Source organism: Salmo trutta, chromosome 10, assembly GCF_901001165.1.
Source record: "Salmo trutta chromosome 10, fSalTru1.1, whole genome shotgun sequence".
NCBI lineage: Eukaryota > Metazoa > Chordata > Actinopteri > Salmoniformes > Salmonidae > Salmo > Salmo trutta.
This window is the reverse complement of record NC_042966.1, coordinates 5696022-5714592: the sequence shown is the minus strand read 5'-3', so window position 1 is coordinate 5714592 and position 18571 is coordinate 5696022. Positions and strand designations below refer to the sequence as shown.

At 40.7% G+C, this 18571-nt stretch overlaps 2 protein-coding genes across 2 annotated transcripts in view; one reads left to right on the top strand and one right to left on the bottom strand.

Moving 5' to 3' along the window:
• The window catches only part of nhlrc2 (NHL repeat containing 2), a 63912-nt gene extending 57428 nt beyond the window's left edge, over positions 1-6484 (bottom strand). Inside the window, exons 1-2 of the mRNA XM_029764183.1 lie at positions 6274-6484; positions 3636-3788 (exon numbers count right to left, since the gene is read on the bottom strand). Coding sequence (XP_029620043.1) covers positions 3636-3788; positions 6274-6436 — 316 coding nt within the window. The 5' untranslated portion in view covers positions 6437-6484. The remainder of the gene's footprint in view (positions 1-3635; positions 3789-6273) is intronic.
• Positions 6485-6902: 418 nt separating this feature from the next.
• dclre1a (DNA cross-link repair 1A (PSO2 homolog, S. cerevisiae)) overlaps positions 6903-18571 on the top strand; it is a 44502-nt gene continuing 32833 nt past the window's right edge. The window contains exons 1-6 of the mRNA XM_029764182.1: positions 6903-7779; positions 11152-12450; positions 15548-15681; positions 16749-16867; positions 17130-17273; positions 18208-18353. Coding sequence (XP_029620042.1) covers positions 7314-7779; positions 11152-12450; positions 15548-15681; positions 16749-16867; positions 17130-17273; positions 18208-18353 — 2308 coding nt within the window. The 5' untranslated portion in view covers positions 6903-7313. The remainder of the gene's footprint in view (positions 7780-11151; positions 12451-15547; positions 15682-16748; positions 16868-17129; positions 17274-18207; positions 18354-18571) is intronic.

Genomic DNA, 18571 nt, shown 5'->3' with positions numbered 1-18571 from the left:
ACTCTCGGATCCGAACGGGTCTGTTTTTCCACTGGCCTTTTTGGAACGGGTCTGACTGTCCTCGGGTCCATTTGGAACATGTCCCCGTTTTGTGAAAATCTATTTATGCATATAGGGTCGGGTTTGAAAGCCATGGATCCATTTCGGACCGCTGCCCTGTATATACACGTCACTCATTGCTTTAAGGTATAGGTCTTAACGGGTCCAAAAATTGAAGACCTCTAGCTTGAAGCAATGAGTGACGTATTTGAAGGCCAGCGGTGCATTTGGAACCCACTACCCAACCCCTCCACATTTTTCAGCTGGTTGTTCATAACAGCACCGTTTCTGTTTAATTGAACATTGCATTACTTTTTTTTTATTTTCTAACTGAACGCATCTCTGGTGACTTTCTTACTCCAAAATGTATTTAAATAAAATGGTTAAATAAAACCATTCAAATATTATTTACCCCTGCAAAAATAAACGTAACAACAAACTGGTTCATATCAGGCTGGTGTGTTATTTAGCAATAGCTCAACTGTCGCAGCTGTAAATAAATAGGCTAAAGCATGCCCATCTGTATTTGTGCTAATCATTAGCAAGATCATGACTCTTTCATCATGGGGGAACATCCTATTCCCACTTATCTCCCCCAAATGAATGAACTGCTACTATATTACACAAACAAATCTGGTATAAGAAAACCTTTTACTCATCAAGAAACAGTCCATACAGAACACCAGCATCTGGTTTCCCTTCCATATTGAAAAAAGGAGAAATAAGACACCTTACTGCTGTGCAATGTCACACGCATCTCTATCAATAAAGACTAGGGTGGGTCAATTTATTTTGTAGATTTTCTCAATTGAAATCAAAAATTGGCTCTGGAAGTATTGTGCATCAACATGATGAGTGCTTTCCCCCTACAATTTTGGCCATTACATTTATTTTCTAAACATTAAAGAGGATAGGTTGCTGATCAGAGTCTGTGAAACAGGCAGGTTGCCTCTGACTGGGGAGAGAAACAGGTTTGCTTGAGCCTACTGCCTGAGGTTCAGAGAAACAGCCCTTCTCTAATTCTGTAGCCTACTACAAACCAGTTGTTTCAAAGTTTATAATATTACCAAAGTTGTCTTTGAACTTACAAAATTCAGCCCAATTTAACCGTTGCCAATTATTACTCATTTGTCACATTTGTCACTTCGCAATAGAAACCCTCTCCATTTGAAAAATACTATTTTTCTATATCATTCTTACTCGTGAATTTACAATGTTAAATGTGACTGTACTTCTTTATTGCTTACAAGTTAACTCACAAAATTAAGGGTTTTGTTCAGAAGAGAGAGGAGAGAAAGAGAGGAGATATTGCTCTGTTCTCCTTACAAGACCTATGCAACTTTTTTCCCCTTCACAAACCACAGCCTCTTGAGGTCCGGGACAAACCAAGCATAACTGGCAGCGGGGGGATCCAATCATAAAATGTGGAATTGTGTAGTGTAAAGCCACCGAAAGCCAGTAGCTACGGTGGGAAAATAATTTCCAATCTATCATGGTTTATTATTGTATCACATTATAGCACAAGGGAGTAAGCTTGTGCTTTGGAACTTGGTCCAAAAAAAAGATATAGACTGTTTAAAGATTCAGTGCCATTAGGAGTTGGTAGCAGTGACAGGGCCTAAAAAGCTTGTAATAGCACACCGTGCAAATAGGACAATATTCTAAACTCAATACAGTGAGGGAAAAAAAGTATTTGATCCCCTGCTGATTTTGTACATTTGCCCACTGACAAAGAAATGATCAGTAAAATTTTAATGGTAGGTTTATTTGAACAGTGAGAGACAGAATAACAACAAAAAAATCCAGAAAAACACATGTAAAAAAAGTTATAAATTCATTTGCATTTTAATGAGGTAAATAAGTATTGGACCCCCTCTCAATCAGAAAGATTTCTGGCTCCCAGGTGTCTTTTATACAGGTAACGAGCTGAGATTAGGAGCACACTCTTAAAGGGAGTGCTCCTAATCTCAGTTTGTTACCTGTATAAAAGACACCTGTCCACAGAAGCAATCAATCAATCAGATTCCAAACTCTCCACCATGGCCAAGACCAAACAGCTCTCCAAGGATGTCAGGGACAAGATTGTAGACCTACACAAGGCTGGAATGGGCTACAAGACCATCGCCAAGCAGCTTGGTGAGAAGGTGACAACAGTTGGTGCGATTATTCGCAAATGGAAGAAACACAAAAGAACTGTCAATCTCCCTCGGCCTGGGGCTCCATGCAAGATCTCACCTCGTGGAGTTGCAATGATCATGAGAATGGTGAGGAATCAGCCCAGAACTACACGGGAGGATCTTGTCAATGATCTCAAGGCAGCTGGGACCATAGTCACCAAGAAAACAATTGGTAACACACTACGCCGTGAAGGACTGAAATAGTGCAGCGCCCGCAAGGTCCCCCTGCTCAAGAAAGCACATATACATGCCCGTCTGAAGTTTGCCAATGAACATCTGAATGATTCAGAGGACAACTGGGTGAAAGTGTTGTGGTCAGATGAGACCAAAATGGAGCTCTTTGGCTTCAACTCAACTCGCCGTGTTTGGAGGAGGAGGAATGCTGCCTATGATCCCAAGAACACCATTCCCACCGTCAAACATAGAGGTGGAAACATTATGCTTTGGGGGTGTTTTTCTGCTAATGGGACAGGACAACTTCACCGCATCAAACGGACAATTGACGGGGCCATGTACCGTCAAATCTTGGGTGAGAACCTCCTTCCCTCAGCCAGGGCATTGAAAATGGGTCGTGGATGGGTATTCCAACATGACAATGACCCAAAACACACGGCCAAGGCAACAAAGGAGTGGCTCAAGAAGAAGCACATTAAGGTCCTGGAGTGGCCTAGCCAGTCTCCAGACCTTAATCCCATAGAAAATCTGTGGAGGGAGCTGAAGGTCGAGTTGCCAAACGTCAGCCTCGAAACCTTAATGACTTGGAGAAGATCTGCAAAGAGGAGTGGGACAAAATCCCTCCTGAGATGTGTGCAAACCTGGTGGCCAACTACAAGAAACGTCTGACCTCTGTGATTGCCAACAAGCGTTTGGCCACCAAGTACTAAGTCATGTTTTTCTGAGGGGTCAAATACTTATTTTCCTCATTAAAATGCAAATCAATTTATAACATTTTTGACATGCGTTTTTCTGGATTTTTTTGTTGTTATTCTGTCTCTCACTGTTCAAATAAACCTACCATAAAAAATATAGATTGATCATTTCTTTGTCAGTGGGCAAATGTTCAAAATCAGCAAGGGATCAAATTCTTTTTTCCCCTCACTGTATATGGGGTCATTACTGTGCATTTTAAAAAGAGGGGGCAAGAACCAGTGTGTGTGTTTGTGTGTCCGCCAGCAGCAGACGCGAGTGCTGCAGCTCTGTGCCAAAACATGGCAATCTACTAACATAACTTCAGCACACCCGGTATAAGTACTGTCGTTAATGCAGTAAAGGTCTGACGATGTTTTGGACACATTTGGTACAGATGTGCTTTGTATCCTTAAGTGTCCATGTATCCAAGAACTTCAACATGTTTTGATCCTTCTTGATGTAACATCATTTGTGGATTCAAATAGTGTGTGTGTATATGTGTGCGTATACCTTTGACAGAATGCTTTTTCTCCAGCTGATGCAGGTCAGGTAGGATATGGATGCAGTTTATGCAGCAGTAAGTAAAGAAGTCCAAGACCACCACTTTACCAGCAAGCTCTCTTGTGAAAGAAAGGGGACCTTCTGTGTTCAGCCATTCGAGACCTGCAGAAAAATATGCATTACCAAACAGTATCATTACCATTTTACAACCAATGGTATAATGACATTCAGAGCTGTGGATGCAACATTTCATACATGTCAAGAAAGATCCTGTAGTCGCAGTGTTTGCATACTAGACGACAGAGGCCACATTCTATTTTGGGCTACGTAGCAAGAAGAGCAATACCTATGCATGTTGCTTCATGTCAAAATATGCAGACCATTCAACACTGATTACAAAATAAGCAGCAACTGCCTGCCCATATACAGTTCAAGTCGGAAGTTTACATACACTTAGGTTGGAGTCATTAAAACTCGTTTTTCAATGACTCCACAAATTTCTTGTTAACAAACGATAGTTTTGGCAAGTTGGTTAGGACATCTACTTTGTGCATGACACGTAATTTTTCCAACAATTGTTTACAGACAGATTATTTCACTTACAATTCACTGTATCACAATTCCAGTGGGTCAGAAGTTTACATACACTAAGTTGACTTTGCCTTTAAACAGTTTGGAAAATTCCAGAAAATGATGTAATGGCTTTAGAAGGTTCTGATAGGCTAATTGACATCATTTGAGTCAATTGGAGGCGTACCTGTGAATGTATTTCAAGGCCTACCTTCAAACTCAGTGCCTCTTTGCTTGACATCATGAGAAAATCTAAGTAAATCAGCCAAGACCTCAGAAAATAAATTGTAGACCTCCACAAGTCCGGTTCATCCTTGGGAGCAATTTCCAAATGCCTGAAGGTACCATGTTCATCCGTTCAAACAATAGTACGCAAGTATAAACACCATGGGATCACGCAGTATCCATATCCACAGTAAAATTTCTCCTATGTCCACATAACCTGAAAGGCCGCTCAGCAAGGAAAAGGTCACTGCTCCAAAACCGCCATAAAAAAGCCAGACTATGGTTTGCAAATGCACATGGCAACAAAGTTCAGACTTTTTGGAGAAATGTCCTCTGGTCTGATGAAACAAAAATAGAACTGTTTGGCCATAATGACCATCGTTATGTTTGGAGGAAAAAGGGGGATGCTTGCAAGCCGAAGAACACCATCCCAACCGTAAAGCACGGTGGTGGCAGCATCAGGGAGGAAAATTATGTGGATATATTGAAGCAACATCTCAAGACATCAGTCAGGAAGTTAAAGCTTAGTCGCAAATGGGTCTTCCAAATGGACAATGACCCCCAAGCATACTTCCAAAGCCCTGACCTCATACTTATAGAAAATTTGTGGGCAGAACTGAAAAAGCATGTGCGAGCAAGGAGGCCTACAAACCTGACTCAGTTACACCAGCTCTGTCAGGAGGAATGGGACAAAATGCACCCAACTTATTGTGGGAAGCTTGTGGAAGGCTACCTGAAACGTTTGACCCAAGTTAAACAATTTTAAGGCAATGCTACCAAATACTAATTGAGTGCATGTAAACTTCTGACCCACTGGGAATGTGATGAAAGAAGTAAAAGCTGAAATAAATAATTCTCTACTATTATTCTGACATTTCACATTCTTCAAATAAAGTGGTGATCCTAACTGACCTAAAACAGGGAATTTTTACTAGGATTAAATGTCAGGAATTGTGAAAAACTGAGTTTAAATGTATTTAGCTAAGGTGTATGTAAACTTCCGACTTCAACTGTACTAGTCAAAAATTGGACACCTACTCATTCAAGGTTTTTTTTATTTTTTCTACATTGTAGAATAATAGTGAAGACAAAAAAAACTATGACATAACACATGTAGTAAGCAAAACAGTGTTAAACAATTCAAAATATATTTTATATTTGAGATTCTCCAAAGTAGCCACCCTTTGCCTTGATGACAGCTTTACACACTCTTGGCATTCTCTCAACCAGCTTCATGAGGTAGTCACCTGGAATGTATTTCAATTAACAGGTGTGCCTTGTTAAAAGATCATTTGTGTAATTTATTTACTTCTTGATGTGTTTGAGCCAATCAGTTGTGTTGTGACAAGGTAGGGGTGGTTTACAGAAGATGGCCCTGTTTGGTAAAAGACCAAGTCCATATTATGGTAACAACAGCTCAAATAAGTAAACAGTCCATCATTACTTTAAGATATGGTCAGTCAATCTGGATCTATTCAAGAACGTTGAATGTTTCTTCAAGTGCAGTTTCAAAAACCATGAAGTGCTATGATGAAACTGGCTTTCATGAGGACTACCACAGGAAAGGCAGACAGTTACCTTTGTTGCAGAGATTAAGTTCACTTTTTTGGTTACTACATGATGTGTTATTTCATAGTTTTGAAGTATTCACAATTACTCTACAATGTAGAAAATAGTCAAATTAAAGAAAAACCCTTGAATGAGTAGGTGTCTAAACTTTTAACTTGTAATCTCCACACACACACAATGTATATCTTCAGACTGCGCAAATGCTGCGCCAGCCGACGCTCGACAATTCTAATTTCAAATAACATCCAGCTTGCTGTCTGTCATTAATGTACATTTTCCTAACCTTCGTCAAAATCGGGAATCCTCAAGTCATCGTTGTCGTCTAGTTTTCTCAAGTACTGGTAGACAAGGTTTTCTTTCTCTTGTTGGTTCGTAGCGTTGTCCAGGGCGGAGTCCAACTGGCTCTGGATTGGAAATAAAGCAGAAAGGTTGCACTTGGACGCCATCTTTCCAACCACAATTTCATTTGAGTAAAGTCAATGCTACATTCTGCACCAGCATTTTTCAACAGTGACAAAATTAGCAATAATTAATATATGGAATTAATTCATTCAAAAATGGTGCTCTCATTAATATAGGATCTCTTGGATACATATTTATTTTAAAAGTACATGTATATATATATAAAAAATAACTATGCTAATTGTTTGGAAACTGCTGTTGTAATTCCTAACAACAATACAGACGAGTCTGTGTTCGAGGGTGTCGTCAATAGTTACCACAGCCACAAACTCATAAACCCCGCCTAATTTCTGTAATGTATCTTCTACAAATATATATATATTTTTAAACATAACATTAGCAGTGTGGTTAACGTTATGCATAACCGTAACCACAAGTTATGAACAAAAATACGGTTTTTGGTTTTCATACATGTTTTGCCAATTTGACTTTGTGGCTGTGGTAACTAGTGGAAACCCAGGGCGAGAGCATCACCGTGATGTATCATGGGTAAATTGTGACTGACTGATGTACTAATAATATTTAGTAGTTATTCATGGTGATATATAGATCGGAATCGCCCTTAGTCGGATACGTTTCATACATTTTTACGAAATAGCATATTTTAGCATTGCATTGGCTTTAAGTCTGGTTGCTAGAGTTTCTTGTTGACAGGTTATTATTTAGAAAAAAATGCTAACACAATTAGCTGTTTTCGGTTTTGATGTGGTGATTCGAGGGGATGCAACTTTTCCAAAACGGTATGGAATGACATCATTTGTCTTTTTGCAGGATGTTACAGAAAAGCGCGGTTAAACAGGCTATATTGTAGCAACAACGTGGTGTTTTAAAACAGTGTGTCATTTTTTTCTGCTGCTTCAAATGTCAAAGAACGATTTGGAAGATGACATATGGGAATATAAGCCTCTCAAGAAGAAGAAAAGAAAGGACAAAGGGACACCTGAAACTTTTAATGGGCCCATGGCTAAGTACAGACGAGCCTCAAAAAGTTTAACCAAAGGAGAAACTTCTGTCCAAGTGAAGAACACAGTCAGAAATGTGGAGCTCACCAAAGTAGCTCCAAATAAAGCCCTCGGTGTGAAGGCAAATGAGTCTATTCAAAATAAAGAGGTGGCGTGTAGGACACTTTCAACTCAAAATGTCGCCTTTCCACAGTCAACACAAGATAATGATAGTACACCTACTGCTGGCGAGAACGTGCACCAGGCATCTTCCCCTGGAGGAAGTTCCTGTCCGATCTGTCAGATGCCATTCTCTATATTGGTGGTGCAATCGCAAAGATGGCATGTCGCAGAATGTCTTGACACTCCTGGGGATGACCGCAAAGGTACAGTATTGTTGTTTCAGACGTTACTCAATAAACTGGCTTTATTTAGAGTTGGATGTTTGGTATATATTTGACATTTGTATGTAAAAGTATTGTTTAGAAATAATTAGTTGAACAGGAATATTTGTGACATTTTGCCCTTACCCGTCCTCCTTTAGTGCTGTGTTCTTAACCAGGTGGGAATTGACCAGTTGTGAAGTCGTAAATAAATACCATTTGGATGCATTCACATGCTTCGTAAACAACAGGTGCAGACAAATGGTGAAATGCTTACTTACAGCCCTTCCCAAACAATGCATAATACAATTAAAATATATATAAAAAATAATTCCAACTCAAGGAATAAATACACAATTAGCAGTGATAGCTTGGTTATATACATGGGGTGCCAGTACCGAGTTGATGTGCAGGAGTACAGGGAAATTGAGGTAGATACTGTATATTGTGGCGGATGAATCAGAAATAGTTGGGTAACATAGATAATTAAGATGTTTTATTTGCATAAGATGCTTATGTGAGATACTTGTCATTAGAATTTGGATAATGAATGTTGGCAGTTGCACTTTTCCCTTAGCTGGGGCTCAGTCACTTGGGGCCCAGAGAGGGGAGAGGTCAGGCTTGTCTTTCACATATCCCTGGTGCTATGCAGAATATCAGAAAGGGAAGAGGAAAGAATGGAACATCGTCTATATATGTGTGTGTGTCTTACTGAGGATGGGCCTCTATGAGATAACACTGACAGAGGAGATTTATGATGTCTTTGGGTAATAAAGCCTAGATGCAAGAGGTTAAACAGCTTGGAAAATTCCAGAAAATGATGTCATGGCTTTAGAAGCTTCTGATAGGCTAATTGACTTAATTTGAGTCAATTGGAGGTGTACCTGTGGATATATTTCAAGGCCTACCTTCAATCTCAGTGCCTTTTTGCTTGACATCATGAGAAAATCTAAAGAAATCTGCCAAGACCTCAGAAAGAAATTGTAGACCTCCACAAGTCTGGTTCATCCTTGGGAGCAATTTCCAAATGCCTGAAGGTACCACGTTCATCTGTACAAACAATAGTATGCAAGTATAAACACCATGGGACCACTCAGCCGTCATACCGCTCAGGAAGGAGACGCGTTCTGTCTCTTAGAGATGAACATACTTTGGTGCAAAAAGTGCGAATCAATCCCAGAACAACAGCAAAGGACCTTGTGAAGTTGCTGGAGGAAACCGGTACAAAAGTATCTATAGCCACAGTAAAACGAGTCCTATGTCGACATAACCTGAAAGGCTGATTAGCAAGGAAGAAGCCACTGCTCCAAAACCGCCATAAAAAAGCCAGACTACAAAGATGGTACTTTTTAATGTCCTCTGGTATGACGAAACAAAAATAGAACTGTTTGTTCCTAATGACCATCGTTGTGTTTGGAGGAAAAAGGGGGAGGTTTGCAAGCCGAATAACACCATCCGAACCGTTAAGCATGGGGGTGGCAGCATCATGTTGCGGGGGTGCTTTGCTGCAGGAGGAGCTGGTGCACTTCACAAAATAGATTGCATCATGAGGGAGGAAATTATGTGGATATATTGAAGCAACATCTCAAGACATCAGTCAGGAAGTTAAAGCTTGGTCGCAAATGGGTCTTCCAAATGGACAATAACCCCAAGCATACTTCCAAAGTTGTGGCAAAATGGCTTGAGGACAACAAAGTCAAGGTGTTGGTGTGGCCATCACAATGTCCTGACCTCAATCCTGCAGAAAATTAGTGGGCAGAACTGAAAAAAGCGTGTGCGAGCAAGGAGGCCTACAAACCTGACTCAGTTACAGCAGCTCTGTCAGGAGGAATGGGCCAATATTCACCCAACTTATTGTGGAAGGCTACCCAAAACGTTTGACCCAAGTTAAACAATTTAAAGGCAATGCTACCAAATACTAATTGAGTGTATGTAAACTTCGGACCCACTGGGAATGTGATGACAGAAATAAAAGCTGAAATAAATAATTCTCTCTACTATTATTCTGACATTTTATTCTTCAAGTAAAGTGGTGATCCTAGCTGACCTAAGACAGGGAATTTTTACTCTGATTAAATGTCAGGAGTTGTGAAACTGAGTTTCAATGCATTTGGCAAAGGTGTATGTAAGCTTCCAACTTCAACTGTATATACAGTACTAATCAAAAATTGGACATACCTTCTCATTGAAGGTTTTTTTATTTCTACTATTTTCTACATTATAGAATAATAGTGAAGACATCAAAAGTATGAAATAACACATCATGTAGTAACCAAAACAGTGTTAAACAAATCAAAATGTATTTTATATTTGAGATTCTCCAAAGTTGTCACCCTTTGCCTTGACAGCTTTGAACACTCTTGGTTTTCTCTGGAATGCTTTTCCAACAGTCTTGAAGGAGTTCCCACATATGCTGAGCACTTGTTGGTTCACGTGGTTCAACTCATCCCAAACCATCTCAATTAGGTTGAGGTAGGGTGATTGTGGAGGCCAGGTCAGCTTTTATTTTTATTTTTTTTCACCTTTATTTAACCAGGTTGGCTCGTTGAGAACAAGTTCTCATTTGCAACTGCGACCTGGCCAAGATAAAGCATAGCAGTTAGACACATACAACACAGAGTTACACATGGAATGAACAAAACATACAGTCAATAATACAGTAGAAAAAAAAGGTCTATATACAGTGAGTGCAATTTAGGTAAAATAAGGGAATTAAGGCAATAAATAGGCCATGGTGGCAAAGTAATTACAGTATGGCAATTAAACACTGGAATGGTAGATGTGCAAAAGATGGATGTGCAAGTAGAGATGCTGGGGTGCAAAAGGAGCAGAATAAATAAATAAATACAGTATGGGGATGAGGTAGATAGATGGGCTATGTACAGGTGCAGTGAGCTGCTCTGACAGCTGGTGCTTAAAGCTAGTGAGGGAGATGGGAATCTCCAGCTTCAGAGATTTTTGCAGCACTCCATCACTCTCCTCTCTATTACTATTCTGACATTTCACATTCTTAAAATGAAGTGGTGATCCTAACCGACCTAAGACAGGGAATTGTTACTAGGATTTAATGTCGGGGAATTGTGAAAAACTGAGTTTAAATGTATTTGGCTAAGGTGTATGTTAACTTCAGATATCATAATCAATAATGTCTAATATAGCAACAGGAGTAAGTATAACCTAACAATTCCAACTTCAATAAATTATTGTATTGAATTTCAGAAAGTTCCAAAAAAGCATGTCCTTTTTTTTTCCAGTTTCATGATGTCCCATGTCTATTTTAGCATATTACATGCAAATGCCATTCTTAACCATAATCTCCTATCCCTTGTAATTCCTAATCCTGCTCTGTCTTTGGGTTTTATGTCATGTGTGCAGAATGTCCCAATGGTATCCAGTGCTACTCCACCATTCTGAGCCACTACCAGAGATACAGCCACTCCCTGCTTGCCCACAGCCGAGCAACCAATGAGGCGCCCTGCCTCAGCTTGGAGTTGGTAACCAATGGCGGGGCCAATTTAAGCTTGGTGGGCTCACAGGACAGCCAGAGTTCTTCTCCTATTAACAGACACAGTGGAGCTACATCCCCCACAAAGCCAAATGCCCTTCTGCTGCTCCGGTCTCCTGCTCCAGAGGTAATCCGGAAAAAAAAAGGCTGGTCACCTTCTACCAAAGGCTTGAAGTCTACCCTCCAAGACAATAAAACAAAAGTATCAACCCCCCGTAAGGACAATAGTGGGGGTGAAGGCCTTGAGGGTGGTTTTGTCAAAGCAGAGCCCTCTGCTTCTAGTGATGATGAGATCTCCTATTCCCCCATGTCTGAGTTTCCCCAAGATATAGAGGTTAATGGGACACAACCAAAAAAAGCTATATTTCCAAGCAGTATGTTGGAAGATGGGGAAAATAATGACTCAATGTTGTTGTTCAGTGATGGCGTCTCAAGTGATGAGTTATTTTCCAACCTTGTGGCTCATTCTGAAACAAATGAAGTTGTAGGTTCTCCAGTATTCAGCGACAGCCAGGCGGTATCGATTAGCTCATTAGTGCATAGCAATCGCCCACCTAGCTTCTCAAGAGAAGAGCATACAGAGGATAACTGTAATGCCTTCAGTGCTAGGCCTCCACTCCAGTCTCCAAAAAGTGTAGTATTAGAAAGCTTACGGGAGAGCCTGTTCAGCCCAAGCAGCAATTTCAGCCTCCATTCCAAAAGCTTGGATCAGTGCCCCGCTCACACAAACACGGAGTTGAACATGTCATTACCTCAAGTGCCTCCATCTTCCCAAGCTTCCCCCACCCAACAATCTCAGGCAACCATGACAACTAGGAAGGGCAAGGGCAAGGCCTCTGGGCTCAAACAGACAGACATTGGGGTGTTTTTTGGGCTCAAGCCCCTGAAGGACAAAGGGAAGGAGCAAGAGGCTGGGAACATTTTACCTGGGGTGAGTCTCCATCAGGGTCCTGTACTTGAAGAGCGCAAGGGAAGCAAAGGGGACCATGGAGGACGTCAGAGGAAAGGCAGAAGTGCAAATGCCACGGAGACCCCTAAAGTTGGAGTGAGATCAGACGGTGGGAGTACACAGACTCCAAGTGAGGGAGGTAGGAAGAGGTGGAACAGGGGGAGAATCGATGGAGAGCAAAGGGAGTCCAAGCGATGCCCGTTTTATAAAAAGATTCCAGGTGAGTTGGTCGGTGACTAGTGTAAGTAGCATGCAGTGTGCCCTGTGGATGGCTAATTGGTAGAGGTCGACCGATTTATGATTTTTCAACACTGATACCGATTATTAGAGGACCAAAAAAAGCCGATACCGATTAATTGGCCGTTTTTTTTTACTTTTTTATATACATATTTGTAATAATGACAATTCCAACAATACTGAATGAACAATGAACACTTTTATTTTAACTTAATACATCAATAAAATCAATTTAGTCTCAAATAAATAATGAAACATGTTCAATTTAGTTTAAATAATGCAAAAACAAAGTGTTGGAGAAGAAAGTAAAAGTACAATATGTGCCATGTAAAAAAAGCTAACGTTTAAGTTCCTTGCTCAGAACAAATGAAAGCTAGTGGTTCCTTTTAACATGATTCTGGCAAATTAGTTCGCAACGAGCCAGGCGGCCCAAACTGTTGCATATATCGTGACTCTGCGTGCAATGAACGCAAGAGAAGTGACACAATTTCCCTAGTTTAATATTGCCTGCTAACATGCATTTATTTTATCTAAATATGCAGGTTTAAAAAAATATACTTCTGTGTATTGATTTTAAGAAAGGCATTGATGTTTATGGTTAGATACATTCGTGCAACGAATTTGCTTTTTTCACAAATGAGCTTTTGTTAAATCATCCCCCGTTTGGCGAAGTTGGCTGTCTTTGTTTGGAAGAAATAGTCTTCACACAGTTCGCAACGAGCCAGGCGGCCCAAACTGTTGCATATACCCTGACTCTGTTGCACAGAACGCAAGAGAAGTGACACAATTTCCCTAGTTAAAATAAATTAATGTTAGCAGGCAATATTAACTAAATATGCAGGTCACAATACTTGTGTATTGATTTTAAGAAAGGCATTGATGTTTATGGTTAGGTACACATTGGTGCAACGACAGTGCTTTTTTTGCGAATGCGCTTGTTAAATCACCCGTTTGGCGAAGTAGGCTGTGATTCAATGATAAATTAACAGGCACCGCATCGATTATATGCAACGCAGGACAAGCTAGATAAACTAGTAATATCATCAACCATGTGTAGTTAACTAGGCTCCTTGCTGCACTCGCGTAACAGGTAGTCAGCCTGCCACGCAGTCTCCTCGTGGAGTGCAATGTAATCGGCCATGATCGATGTCCAAAAATGCCAATTACCGATTTATTATGAAAACTTGAAATTGGCTCTAATTAATCGGCCATTCCGATTAATCGGTTGACCTCTACTAATTGGTAGCAGGAACAACCTCCTGAAATCACTTAGCATACTGCTAGCAATGTGCAGTCGGAGACTGGCGTAGGCTATCCACAGGAAAGTATTATTAAACTGACTTATGGGGGACTTTTTGAAGATAGCCACCCCTAGCGCCTTTCCATGAAACGTATTGTATTATACCTTAGTCTCCGACTGTAGATAGCTTAGAATACTGCTAGCAATAAAGATGTTCCGGCTAACCCTATGCTACAGTGCAAAAGGCTTAGGCCTACCTGGCTTTAGCGTTTAAGGCAAAATACATTTAAAAAAGTGCAAATTCCAGTCAGCTCCAGGAGAGCTAAATCAAGAGCACCTAGTGGAAATCTACACATTTAAAACTAATTTCATTTTGCAACATGTTTTTCTCAAGTATGTCTGGAAGTGACTAGCGTCCTTCTCATGGCTTTATTGTCTTAAGCTGTGTTGGAATACTCACACTAACCGTACTATTTGTGATGTAAATTGAGTATATAGTATGGATATAGTTAGTATGCCAAAGTTCCCGAATGTCATACTAAATTTGCCAATATACAAAGTATACAACCAGTGGACACTATTTTCATGCTTTTAGGGCCCATAATGCAATTCTTATAAAAATGGGCGTGGCTTCACAACATTTTCAGATTTGAAGAAAATGGCGGGAAATATGCAGACAGTCCGAGTCCAAGTCCGAGAGCGGATACAAATTCATTGCTATAACTAATTATGACTAAAGTTAAGAAAATGTTGAGCAATGTAATAAAGTAATGCCTTTTGAAATAAGTTATCTTGGCTGATAATTTGTTACATTAGAGCAGTATGTCAAATCAAATTTATTTATATAGCCATTCTTACATCAGCTGATATCTCAAAGGGCTGTACAGAAACCCAGCCTAAAACCCCAAACAGCAAGCAATGCAGGTGAAGGAGCACGATGCGGTATGTAACGTTAGTTGGCTACTAATACATCGAACTTTCCAGGCAGTATATTAACTAACTATAACTACCCAACGTTTATTGATTTGATCATTCTTAGCTAAGTGGTATAGTCGTTGTGCGTTCAATGGACATTGTTAATTCTGACTATCTACTCCGATTTCAGAGCACTCTCGTCTGAACGGGTGTTGAGCGTTCGTAAATTCATCAGTTATTCTGTGCTCTGGCACACTCGAAGCGTTCATAAATTCACTCTGGCCATCTACTCCGATTTCAGAGCACACTCGTCTGAGTTTTCCTAAGCGCAGAATAACTGATGAATTTACTCAACGCTCAACACCCGTTGAATACGGCCGGTGTCAATAAACTTCGGCAAAAAAGCGTAATTAAAATGTTGCCAACAGCAGTTTATCACCAACGCTCTGGATAACATGAAAACAGCCTAACCAGCTCTACTAGGGGGAGTAAAATGGTCAGAGTGAGGTGTTCTCTCATTATTTGTCTGGAAGTAGCTAGCCAACGTTAGCCAGTTAGCTTGGGTGCTTGACTGCCGTTGAATGCTCGGATCAACCCTACACCTCGGCCAGAGCGTTCATTGTGCGCTCTGAACGCTCTGAATTTACAAATGGACAATCTGACAAAACTCTGGATTTACGAACGCCCAGAGCGTACTCTGGCACTCCAGATTTGAATGAATTTACGAACACACCCGGAATTGTAAAATGTCTAGTTAGTCATTTGTTATGCTAACAAGCTAGCAACGCTCAACTGAAACGATACCGTTTGTTTATAGTATACTAAAATTAACTAATAGTATGTAGTATATACTCTATGTATGTAGTATACATTGTTAGTATGGGTATTCAAACACAGCTTTATTTTTTTCTCTCTTTTTGCACAGGCACTAAGTTTGCTGTGGATGCTTTTCAGTATGGGCTGGTTGAGGGCATCACCACTTACTTCCTCACACACTTCCATTCAGACCATTATGGAGGCCTGAAGAAGAACTCTACATTCCATATCTACTGTAACAGAGTAAGGGCACTTGCCAACTAAAACAGATGGAACATGTGAGGCAATGCATGCTGTCAATCAAATATATTTTTTTAAATAATTTTGATTGCGTCAGGAATCCCAATGGAGAGTTGGGGCCAAGCAGAGACGGCAAGGGTGGCTTGTCACTCCAGTACCTTGCCGTTCACCTTCCCATCCCTGGGCCAGACTCAATCATAAGACTGACTGAAGAGATCAGTCTTAACTTAACCACTCTCAAATTCATAGACAGAGCTATGGATGCAAGGACTGACCATCCATGATACCAAAATTATAGTTTTGAGGCTATATAGTATTTGTTTACATTTACTTTATTTACAAACATTGGAGTAAAACAAGCTTGTATTATAGGTTCTGATGGGGTACAACAGTTGAACTAAGCTCATGAGACATTTAGAAGTTATATTCATCGTGAATCAATGGGTATATATCATAAATGTATAAGTTCAAAAATGGATGTAGGAACTGCAGATTGCCCCTTTAAAGTGCAGCTGAATTCACTGATTTCGCCTTGGTTTTTGACCTCCTCATTAAGTAAAACTTGATTTGGGTCTTGGGCAGTGGTGGAAAAAGTACCCAAATGTCCTACTTCAGTAAAAGTAAAGATACCTTAATAGAAAGTGACTCAAGTAAAAGTGAAAGTCACCCAGTAAAATACAACTTGAGTAAAAGTCTAAAAGTATTTGGGTTTTAGATATTCTTAAGAATAAAATGTCAATGTAATTGCTAAAATATACTTAAGTATCAAAAGTAAAATTATAAATCATATCAAATTCCTTCTTAAGCAAACCAGACGGCACCATTTTTTTAAAATTTAAAAAAAATATATATATATTATTGACTCAAGACATAATTCCACTTTGACAATATGAGGTATTGTGTGTAGGCCGGTGACAAAACAATCCCAATTTAATTGATTTAAAATTCCGGCTGTAACACAACAAAATGTGGAAAAAGTCAAGGGGTATGAATACTTTCTGAAGGCACCGTATATGTGGTCCGGCACTGCAGCCCATTTATTGACAGCTCAAAGCTGTGCGTCTCCCCAGATCACAGGTAACCTGGTGAAGAGTAAGCTGAGGGTGGCTGAGCAGTACGTCCATATCCTGCCCATGAACACCCAGGTCACTGTGGATGGGTTCAAGGTCACACTGCTTGACGCCAACCAGTGAGTATGAAGAAATCAAAGGGCTTTAAATAGTGTGAATTGTTGACCCATCTTGCCTCTTCTTCCCTATATTAGTATGAAAAATGTCATATGGTGAGAATTCCACTCAGGCTATCGGAGTGTGTGGCGAAACAATTACCATACAGAACCTATCCATTCCTTTTACATCTACTGGTCTTTTTAGGGGGTTGAATTCTATTCGGTATTCAGAAATGATCTTGAGTTGTGATATGTTACCTGGTCCTTTCCTCTCTGCCCACAGCTGTCCAGGTGCTGCCATGCTGCTGCTGTTCCTGCCCGATGGCCAGACTGTTCTTCACACGGGAGACTTTAGAGCTGACCCTTCTATGGAGGCCTACCACGAGCTGCTGAGCTGCCGAGTCCAGACACTCTACCTAGACACCACGTTAGTTTTTTAAGCTAGGGTTAGGCTAAGGGTAGAGCCATGGTGTGGACATGAAACTAGGTTTAGGGTTTGAGTTAGGGTTGAGCCAGGCTGTTGACATAAAGCCATTGTTAAGGTTATGGCTAGGGTCAGGCTTGAGTCGGGGTGTGGTTATGAAGATAGGGTTAGAGCTATGGTTAGGGTTGAGCCAGGCTGTTGACATAAAGCCACTGTTAGGGTTATGGCTAGGGTCAGGCTTGAGTCGGGGTGTGGTTATGAAGATAGGGTTAGAGCTATGGTTAGGGTTGAGCCAGGCTGTTGACATAAAGCCACTGTTAGGGTTATGGCTAGGGTCAGGCTTGAGTCGGGGTGTGGTTATGAAGATAGGGTTAGAGCTATGGTTAGGGTTGAGCCAGGCTGTTGACATAAAGCCACTGTTAGGGTGATGGCTAGGGTCAGGCTTGAGTCGGGGTGTGGTTATGAAGATAGGGTTAGAGCTATGGTTAGGGTTGAGCCAGGCTGTTGACATAAAGCCACTGTTAGGGTTATGGCTAGGGTCAGGCTTGAGTCGGGGTGTGGTTATGAAGATAGGGTTAGAGCTATGGTTAGGGTTGAGCCAGGCTGTTGACATAAAGCCACTGTTAGGGTTATGGCTAGGGTCAGGCTTGAGTCGGGGTGTGGTCATGAAGATAGGGTTAGAGCTATGGTTAGGGTTGAGCCAGGTTGTTGACATAAAACCACTGTTAGGGTTATGGCTAAGGTCAGGCTTGAGTCGGGGTGTGGTCATGAAGATGGGGTTAGGGTTGAGCTGGGCTGTGAACATGAAACTAGGGTTAGAGTTAGAGCTATGGTTAGGGTTGAGCCGGGGTGTTGACGTGAAGCTAGGGTTACGGCTCAATTTAACCACTGCTGTTAAATACCTTTCTCGAACCATTTCTCCTCTTTCACTCTCTAGCTACTGCAGCCCTGAATACACCTTCCCCACGCAGCAGGAGGTCATAAACCTTGCGGCCAACACAGCCTTCAGGTGTGCGACCCTCAACCCTCGCACTCTGGTGGTGTGTGGCTCCTATTCAGTGGGCAAAGAGAAAGTATTTTTGGGTGAGTGCTGATTTGAGTGTTTGATCACATTGAAGTAACTTTATTGAGCTACACCAGTGGTCACCAACCTTTTCTGAGTCAAGATTACTTTTGCAGTCAAAAAGTAAGCTGGTATCTACCGCTAAGATTTATTGGTTAAACCAGATTTTTTTTTTTTTATTATTATTTTTTTTTTTACATGAACCTAATAAAAACCATTCTGTTGGAATTAGGTTTGT